General features: G+C 44.0%; 1 protein-coding gene across 1 annotated transcript in view; it reads right to left on the bottom strand.

Moving 5' to 3' along the window:
- Positions 1 to 10,222, bottom strand: part of BRCC3 (BRCA1/BRCA2-containing complex subunit 3) — a 75,689-nt gene extending 65,467 nt beyond the window's left edge. The window contains exons 1-4 of the mRNA XM_030850222.2: positions 10,037 to 10,222; positions 9,337 to 9,353; positions 8,553 to 8,607; positions 2,578 to 2,697 (exon numbers count right to left, since the gene is read on the bottom strand). Of these exons, the coding sequence (XP_030706082.1) occupies positions 2,578 to 2,697; positions 8,553 to 8,607; positions 9,337 to 9,353; positions 10,037 to 10,159 (315 nt within the window). The 5' untranslated portion in view covers positions 10,160 to 10,222. The remainder of the gene's footprint in view (positions 1 to 2,577; positions 2,698 to 8,552; positions 8,608 to 9,336; positions 9,354 to 10,036) is intronic.
- Positions 10,223 to 10,594: the final 372 nt, after the last annotated feature.

The raw sequence follows: 10,594 nt of genomic DNA on the forward strand, positions 1-10,594 counted from the left end.
CTGTTGCTATTCACTGTAAAGTGCTGGTTCATTTTCCTGTGAATTACTTGCATTGAAACCCAATAGTCCTATCTGTATAGCTAAGTGTAAGAATACTTTTTAGGGACTTCCCTGGCGGTTCAGTGGTTAGGACTCCACACTTCCACGGCAGGAGGCACAGGTTCCATCCCTGGTTGGGGAACTAAGACCCTATATGCTGCGTGGCACAGCCAACAACAACAACAAAAACTTTTTAAATATATATTTTTTTAATTTCAAATGCCAAGAGAAGTTACTTAACTTCCCTAAGCCCATTTCTTCAGCTAAGGCGAGGGAAAGGACCACCCGAAAGGATGGAAGGTCACTCTGCCCAGCACTCAAGCAGGACAGGGACTGGGGGCTGTCCCCACTGGCCAGAATGCCAATCTAACAATTTCAGGCGGCCTTGGGCAGGAGGCTCAGAAGGCCTCTGAAAAAATGACTCCTACACTGAAAGCTCCTCCGGTCCCACGCAGCAAATCTTCAAACAAGTAACAATAGGGTCTCACTGTCCCCGGTAACCTAACAGCATCCCAGAACAAAGCTAAAAAAATATGTCTAGGAATACAAAGATATCCAGCCCCCAGGGGAAAATCATAATCCTGGCATCCAATCTAAAATTACCAGGTGTGCAGAGAATTGGGAAAATCCAACCTATAGTGAGGAGACAGAGAACAGATTCATGGCTCCCATGGTTTGAGGTGTGCGGGGTGAGGGTGACTATCCAGGGGAAGCTTGAGGCAGATCTTTACGGTAATGGAACAGCTCTGCACCTTGACTGCTGTGGTGGTTTTATATATATCTCTCTACACGTATGACAAAATGGCATAGAACTACACACATTAATGTCAATTTCCTGGTTTCCATATTGAACCATAAGTTATGCAACATGTAACCTTTGGGGGAAACTGTGTAAAGGTACAGGGACCTTCCCATACTATTTTTGCAACTTTCCATGAATCTATAATTATTTCAAACTAAAGAGTTTAAAAAAAGATGCAAAAGGTACACATCATAAGAGGAGATTGATATATATGATTATATAAAAGTGCAACAAGAACAATTTGATTGGGAAAAAACACACACATACTGTGAAAAAGCTGACAAAAATCACTATCCTTATCACAAAAGGCTAGCTTTCTTAACATAAACTATAAATTATTAAGAAAAATATTTCCAAATCAATAGAAAAACGGGCAAAGGAAATAACCATATAATTCAGAGAAAAATACAAATGACTCCTAAAAATTAAAGCTGATCAAATTTACTCACAAGAAAAATGCTAATTAAAATTGCAAGAAAGAAGATACAATTTTTTGCCAATCAGGTTGGCAACAACCAAAAACTTTGATTTACCAGGGCCTCGCAGCACAAAAGCAAAACTTTGATAACATACAATGTTTGGAAGGGTGTGGGGAAACAGATACTCTTGCACATGGCTAGAGGGTAAACTGGTCAAACTGCTACAGGCGCAAGTCCATATAACCTTTGCCCCGGCAATTTCACATCTAGGAATTGATTCTACAGATACACGCACACATTTGTGAAATGCAACGTCCAAGGTTATTTGCTGCAGCACTGTCAGTAAAAGACTGCAAATAACCTAAACATCTGCATGAGGACAGCACAGCCATCCAGGGCTGTATTATGTAGTCATAAGAATGAGACATCTCTATATAGTAATGTGGACAAATCTCTAGATACACTGTTAGGTAATGTCATAGCTACCATATGTATTAAATACTTTTTAAAAAAGAAAATATTCTTATATGTTTCCGTATGCACAGAATTCATCCATAAGGACACATGAAAACCTGATACCCCTGGTTATGTCCAGGGAAGGATGGTGGGGGAACTGGGGCACAGAGGCTAGAGAGAAATACTTACTTTGTATACTTTTTTGTACCTTTTAAAGTTTGTACCATGCATGTTTTCTACTTTTAAAAGTTACTTTTTAATTGACTACAAGATTAACTTAATCTGAAAGAATGATAAATTACTAAAACCGCTGATGCAAGTTTAATTTGTTACAGTTGAGCTATGGAGTCCAGATCATAGGAAGCAAATGTCCCAACTGATCGCTCTTTGGTTACATTTAACATGGAATATTGCATTCAGTTCTCAGCACTGCATTCTCTTTGAGAGGCAGCCTCAAAAGAGAATCTCCAAAGGAGAGAGACCAAGATAGTGAAAGGCCTAGAAGCTAAATGATATTACAAAAACTGTGGGGGCGGGGGTTGGGGTAGACGGGGCAGAGGGGAGTGGAGAGGAAGGAGACAGGGACTCCCCAGAGAGTTCACTGTCATAGTATTGGACCCTGGGATCTTTTGGCATTTAAGAGCAGAAATGTTAGAAATGTCCAGTTCTTCCAATAAAAGCCACTCAAAAAGAGAAATGGAGAGAAATGCTGATTAACCAAGCAACTGGATCTAAGGGGTAAATATGAAAACTGGGAAAGAGTCACTAGGAAGAAAAGCTGTGAAATCCGCTTAAGCAGCAAACAGAGAAACCTGGAAGCCTCAAAGCACATAAAAGCTTCTCATCGACCAGTAAGGATATCTCTGCCTCTGTCGAGGCTGCAGACAGCTGCTCTGGAGAAATTTCCACTCGATCCTTCCTCTTATCAGAACGCCGCAAGATGATGACAGAATGAATGTGAACAATTCTGACGGTGTCAACCTAAAGGAAAATCCACAGAAACGTTTACTTCTGTCTCTCTCGAATAACATCTCTCCCTGCAATTACGGGACTGCATCGTATTACATTATCAGGTTAAAGTTTCCATCTTAGAAAACAGGCATTTTTTCTCATGAATAACAGAACGTTTCAAATAAAAGACATCCAACCTCAGTATATACATTTCAAAACAAAAATATAAAGGCTAACGTTTAGATCAAGGGAGGACTTTTGCAATGATCAACTAACAATCATTTGATTTCCAACTATGTGCAGGAATACAAGTCAGAGTGCTGACAGTCCAAGTGTTCAAAATGCTAACATGTGGCTGCGCGGCAAGAATCATACATGAAACTACACTAAAGTAACGCAGTAAATAAATGCTGCAGGAGCCCAGAGGAAAGGAGTCTCTCAGATTGGAAACAAATCTTTACAGAAAAGGCAGACGACAGTTATCTATTTCCTGGTTGTCGTGTGTGTGTGTGTGCGCACGCACACGCACACATAGACAGAATTTCTGTAGATGCCAAATAGATGTGAATGACATGTTTGGGAGACAAACTGGCCAACTCATTTAGGTGGTACAGAACTTGAGGTGGAATGGCAGACAGCAAGGCTAAGAAAGAAGGTTAGCGTGAAAATATGCAAGGTCTCATATGCCAAGCCGCGATCTGCAGGATGAGGAGGAGGAAGGACACTATTTCAGAGAGCTTGGCCGGGAAGCACTGGACTGAGTGTATGTCAGAGATGGAGGAGACAGCCTTGAGATTCATTAGGAAGCAAGGAGCCACGAGATTTGGTAGCTTATGGACCATGGGTGATACAGGACAGGAAGCTGTCAAGGAGGACTCTGAAGTTTCAGGGTTGAAACTAGGTAGAGCAGAGGAGGCAGATCTAAGTTTAGAAAGGATCAAGAAGGAAGGAAGATGAGTGTGTTTTCAGATGAGCTCAACTGAGATGAGAGGATGTAAATAAAGGCAAGGAATAGCGTGGGGAGGGGGAGCAGAGGTCCAGGGTGAATCCAGGGGGATACCCATGGTATAGGATGGGGTACAATGAGAGGAGCCAGGAAGGAAGACAGCAGTCAAAACCAGAACAATGAAATCGTTCAAGAGTTTCAGGAGAAAAGGTGGGTGTGGCATTGCCAGACGTTGCCCGGACAAGGGTGAAATCTGAGACAAGATTTTGAAGTAACCTATAGACCTACACTGTGCAACACAGCAGCCATGAGGCACGTGTGGCTACTGAGCTTCAAATGTGGTTCCCTTTCATGCCTTTTTTCACCTCATGAACTCTTTCATAGACTTTAAATTCCTTGCTCATCCTATAAAGAATGAATCATTCTACCCTCACATACAACTTTTCTTATAATACACACACGTGTCTGGCAGGCACAGAGTATACAATAAGGAAAATCAAAAGCAGACAGAAAGACACTTGACCTTCCAAGGAGCAACAAGACAAAGAGCTGACTTTTGAACAGAAACAATCAAAGCGTAAAGAGAATGGGTGACATGTCAGAGTGCAAGAAGAAAAGATCTGCCAACCAAGAACTCTATGAAGAGTTCTTTGAATGAGAACACATCCCTCAAAAATGAAAGTAAAATAAAGACGTTTTCACATGCAAAAAATTGAGAGATCATTATCAGCACAGAAAATACTAAAAAGAGAAAGGAAAATCCCAGATATGAAAGAAGGAATGAAGAACACTGTAAAGGGTAAAATATGTGAGTAAATACAAATGTAATGCTAACTGTACAAAACAGTAATAACAATGTCATGTGGGGGGACTTCCCTGGTGGTCCAGTGGTTAAGAATCTGCCTTCCAGTGCAGGGGAAGCAGGTTCGATCTCTGGTTGGGAAACTAAGATCCCACGTGCCGCAGGGCAACTAAGCCCGCGCACCACAACTACTGACCCTGCGCGCCACAACTAGACAGCCAGCATGCCGAAATGAAGAACTCATGTGCTGCAACTAAGGCCCGACGCAGCCAAAAATAAATAAATAAAAAGTCACTCTGCCCTTTAAAAAAGAAAACAAAAACAAAAAAACCCCCAAAAAACAATGTCATGTGGGGCTTAAAATATCCAAATAATTAAAATGCATGAAAACAATAATCCAAAAGGTGGGAGGATGCAAATGAAATTTAAATGTTCTAAAGTTCTAGTACTATCAGTGAAATGGTAAAAATAGTAATCTGTATTAGACTAACAAATTAAGAATGCATATTGTAATATGTAGGATAACGACTAAAAGGAGAGTAAAAAATGTTATAACTGATTAATGGAGGATCAAAGGAGAATAATAAAATATACTGATGAGTCCAAAAGAAGTCAAGAAAGGAGAAAAAAACAAAACAGAGAAGTGGGTCAAATAGAAAGCAAAAATATGACAGCTATAACATATATATGTATACGTGTGGGGGGTATATACATATATAATTACATTAAATGTAATTGGACTAAATAGCCCAATTAAAAAGGTTATCAGATTGGATTTTTTAAACTATATGCTGCTAATAAGAGACACACTTGAAAATATTAGTACACAGAAAGGCTAAAAATAAAAGGATGGAAAAAGATATGGCATGCCAGCATTAACTAGAAGATAAGTTGCTGAACTCATGAAGTTTAATATCAAATTTGCAGGTACAAATTGACATAGAATTCAAGATGAGGACATGGACTCTTGAAAAATAAAATTACATCATTAAGACTGGGAATGTACTTTAGTAGGAGTTGATGCCCAGCATGAATTTTCTCTTTCTCAGAGAAAGTTTCAGTGCCTAAGAGGAATGCGTAAAAGAAGTTCAGGATAGGGTGGTGAGACGAGCCCAGGAACAGATCATAAACAAAACGAAACAAGCATAAATAAAAGTCACAAAGGACTGATGGATGTCCCTGAAAGTCACAGGTAGCTGAAGGGTTTGAGGAACAGACTGGTATGGTCATAGTCACACTAGAAGTAAGATATTACAGCTGAGCTAGATTGGTCCCTATGCTTTTCCAGTCTTGGAATTAAGGTACTAAAGCCCAGTTCCTTTGGCTCTTCTGCCTTGGTACAGATCAAAGGTCAGCAAACTATGGCCTGCTTGGCCTCCCTCGGGTCAAATCTGGCCATGTTCATTCATTTATGTTCCAGTAGCTGCTGTTGCACTACACTGGCAGAGCTGAGGAACTGCAGTAGAAACTGTATGGCCCGCGAAGCTAAACATTTACCATCTTGCCCTTTACAGAAAGCCTGTGCCCCCTGGCATGGCCCTCCATGGATCACAGGCAGGTAACACTAATTTCCTCCTGTAGGGAATGTATGTTAATCATACAACATGTATTTATCAAGTATGTACTATATGTGAGGCACTACACAAGGGCCTGAGCATACAAAGATAAACAGGATACAGTAGTCACATCCAGGAAGACAGACAGGTAAACAGCTCTAAGACAACATATATGCACTGCAATAGATACGCTCAAGGAGCTAGCCTACAGGTCAGGACAGGTTCCTTCAAGGAGGCAGGCGGCACCTGGGCTGAACTGCAAGGAATAAGGAGTTAGCCAAGCAGACTTATGTTCTCAAAAGGTCACATCCTAAGTAGTCAGAAGACAAGACTGGAGGTGAGACAGACTCACGGCAAGGAGACCAGTGGCGAGGCTGATGCAGTATTCCATAAAGGAAGAGATAAGGACCTCAACTAAGGTAGCAATTGTTGGGATGGTGCATTGGAAACAAATGGGAAAGCAATCTACGTTAATGGTTCTGAATGGCAGGCAGTGGTTCCCAAACTTGGCTGCACTTTAGAATCACCTGGGGAGCTTTGTAAACTCCTGCCACACAGGTCTCACCAAAGACCAACTGAGTCAGTATCAGGATTTTGTAAAGATTACTGGGTGATTCCAAGGTGCAGCCAGGTACGGGAACTACTACGGCAGGAGGAATGCTGGAGGAGAGGGTTTGAGGAAGAGGAAAGGTTCAGTCTTGAACACGTTAGTTTAAGATACCTGTGTCTGGATAAACGTGGATGTCCAGAAGGCAGTGGAGTATGAAGTTCTGGAGCTTTGGGATAATTCATACTAACCATCACCTACTGGCCATTAACAACAAGTCAGAATGGCCAATGTCATGCGTCAGGCACTTGGAAAGTGCTTTTCGTGTATTAATTTAATTAACTCTCCCCATGACCCAGTGAGGTTGGTACTATTGTTATGCCCATTCTACAGATGAGTGTTTTACACACATTACCCAGATCCAACTCTCCCAACAATTCTATGAAACTGGTGGCTGTCATTTTCCCTGTTTTGCAGATAAAGAAAGCAAAGCTCACAGATGTTAAGTAACATGTCCTAAGTCACACAAGTATCAGAGAAAGCATTTGAAGACAGACCTGTCTAACCTCAATGTCTGCTGCAGGTAAAGCCATAGGGGAGGTAAGGCTGGCCAGGAAGACATTCTGGGAAGAGGAGGAGGTGAAGGCAGAAACTTGGAGAATCCCAATATTTGATGCATAGGCAGAGGAGGAAGATTCCATAAAGGATGAGAGAGAGAGGGGAGGAATGCTAGACACAGCAAAAACAAAACAAATAAAACACCCCGTGAGAGTTCAGAGTTCTGAGGACAAAGATTAAGTAAGATAAGCACCAAGGAATAATCCACTGATGGAGCGATGAGGAGGTGGCTGGAGAGGTAGAACTGCAAACTACAGGGTGGTCGCTTTCACTGGAGAAGGTAAATAAGGAACGATTGCAGCCTATTCTTTTAAGAGGTCTGACTATTAAAGGAAGGATACAAGAGCAGTTAACTACAGGAAGATACAGGATTGAGAAGTTATTTGTCTTTCCTTTCTGAAAATGAGAGTAATTGAAGCACAGTTGTATCCTAAGGGAAAAAAGCCAGATGACAGGAATAGGTTGAAGACTCAGAAGAGAGACAAGATATTTGATAAGCAAGGTCTTTGAAGAAGCTGCAGCTCTGGATGGGAAGTGGACTTCTTTCCTTGATTTGGGAAGACTGTACATGGGGGTAATAATTAGATGTTAATTAGTTGTTGCCTGATAGCTTTTATCACCTCCATTGTCTGCTTGGTGGGAGAAGAGGACATAATTTATTTTTATTGTATTTTACAAAACCATTGGTCTGCAACAGGTTGGGAAAAAATTAACTGGTCCTACACCACAATTAGGTTGAGAAGCATTATACTCGACCATAAAAGCTCGAGCATGCCAGAAAAGGCAGGCCAGGGGGACTTCCCTGGTGGTCCAGTGGTTAAGACTCCGCACTCCCGATGCAGGGGGCCCGGGTTCGATCCCTGGTCAGGGAACTAGGTCCCACATGCCGCAACTAAAGATCCCACATGCAGCAACGAAGATCATGCGTGCCACAACTAAGACCCGTGCAGCCAAATAAATAAATACATATTAAAGAAATAAAAAGGAAAGAAAAGGCAGGGCGGGAGTGCAGACAGGTTGCCTGTAAGCAGAGAGGGGTTGCCTGAGTAGATATTGGGACTTGGGATAAAAAGATAACAATGATGTGAACCAGATCTCAAGGATGTGAACCAGCAAGGTCTCAAGGAAGATGGGAGAAGGGCCAGAAATCCCGCAGAGGACAGCAAGGAGGAGAGCTGACAGTGGTTACTCAACCCTGATCAAGTAGTAATAATTTGCTAGAAAGAATAGAAAATTAGGTCCCATTCCTACTGAGTAGATTCTTCATCTGCTTTTCCTAGACAGAACACCCCACCCAGCCAAACGTGGGTCTGCATGAACTGGGTTAACCCTGGCTGAGATCATCAAACAGAATACAGAAATCCCTCCCCAAGTGCAAGTTTTCATCATGCAAAATTATAGCTATAGCACACGTACCTTTTCAGCAACTGTGCGCATATCAGTTCCAGTATATGTAAATTTGGGGTCACTCCTTTTGGGGATAAATTAGAAAAAAAGGGAACTGAGGTTTGGAATATAAAAAGGTATTAAAGCAAAGTAACAGGAATAGCAGTTTTTGCAATGAAACAGCAGAGACAAAGGAAGAGGAGGGAAAGTAAACTGAGGCTAGAGCTGTGCTCATATGTCTGTTAGAAGGACTCTGAGACATATGCTTAAGTGGCGAGTGCATAGTTTTCATGGGCAAAGCTAAAGTCCTATAATCCTGGGTATTAAGGAGGTGAGTTTGACAAGGAGAAACTGCTGTGCTCTGACGTTTAAATAAAGGTAGACCAAAGCTTTCACCGCCTCAAGCATTCAAGCCGCTGTGGATCTCTGAGATCACTGTAGGGTCCACCAGGGGGAGGCAGAAAGCCATTGACAATTTAGATAGAGAAATGGATTAATAGCGGGAAATGTCTCCTCATATGCACATCATCTGCCACAGAGAGCTTTCCCAGGTTCACTTATGATCTTGGCTCCCCCAAACATATTTTTCACATAGGATCATACATATCTCAACTGAAAATCCTCCTACTAGAAAGTAAGGTGGAAAGCAACTTTCAGGCTTGGGGTGGAATTGAAACTGTGTTCTTGAGGGAGCTCCACAGTCATAATGGTAACTTAAAATACAATCTGTACAAAACATCGCGAAAGTTGTGATAATTCTGAGTTAACAATGACAAAGAGATCAAAAGATAGGAGTAAAGAAATATAGTCTTACCTTGGGTCATCATTCAACTAGAGTGGGAAAGAGCAGAAAACATTATTGATCACATTAAGTGTATTAGATGTACATGGATGCAGATAATATGAAAATTAGGTTATGTGTTCCTGTACACCGGCATGAAAGACTGGAGAATTCTTACTTCGGATTGCCAACAAGTAAGCTCTATTTCCTCATCCTCTTTCACCCCTCTGCAATATTTAACGCAGTGGAAACTTGGGATTCTTGGAAACCCTCACCTGTCTTGGGTTATTTGGAACCGAACCCTCAAAATGATTCCTAGAGGGAAGAGCGGAGGCGAGGCTAGGGGCCCTAATCGTGGTCAGCTGCTTCCTGATACACTGATGTCCTCATTATAAAAGATCGGCTTTCTGATCTGACTTGCAGTTTTGGTCAATGGGGTTATAACTCCAGATCTAAAGAAAAGCCACAGACTACAAGAAAAAGTGAGCCTTCCATCCCTCCCCCCCACTCCCCGAGGCTTAGGAGGATCGCTGGTGGCTTGCGGAAGGGTAAAGAAGCCTTAAGCGACGCGAGGAAACGGGGCCCAGGCGACAGGACCATCCAAAGGATACGTCCAAGGATCTGAGTCAGGAGTGCCTGTGGCCTCCGCAGCCCTGGGTGCTGGCAACACCCAACCAGGGGACACGGTGGGACTGCTCAGCAGGGTTCCGGCCGGGCTTACTGGATGACTTACCTCCCCTATGCACAGCCCCATCACCTCCTCCTTCTCTGTGCTCAGAGCGTGGTTGAGACAAACTAGGAAAGCATCCGACTCCAGATGAACCGCCTGCACCGCCTGCACCACCTGCACCGCCATCTTGATCTGGCCCTGCTCACGTCCGCCTCGGGCCCACTCGGGCCTGGCCAACCGGCTGCTCCGGCGCTTGGGTTCCGTGGGGGCGGGGCCTGGGGCGCGGGGCGGGGCGGGCGGGCGCGCGGGGGCGGAGCTTGGGACGCGGGGGCGGGGCCGGCCCGGCGGCACCTGGGAAACGCCCGCGCCGGTTGGGGCAGGCGTGGCCGTCGGGGCAGAGGGCGGTGGCCGGCCGCGGTCTGGACGTCGGGCCGGGCGCGGGGGGCGGCAGGGAGGCGGCGCTCTCGGGCCGCGGGCGGACGTGGTCTGTGAGGAGCGCCCGGACGGCTGGGCCGGCGCCTCCTGAGCGCCGGCGCCCATTTTGCCCGCCCGCCGAGAAGAGCCGTGCGCGGCCTACACGCTCCGGGGACCTCCCTCAGGCGGCATCGCCGCGCGCGCCGG

The sequence above is a fragment of the Globicephala melas genome, chromosome X (assembly GCF_963455315.2).
Source record: "Globicephala melas chromosome X, mGloMel1.2, whole genome shotgun sequence".
NCBI lineage: Eukaryota > Metazoa > Chordata > Mammalia > Artiodactyla > Delphinidae > Globicephala > Globicephala melas.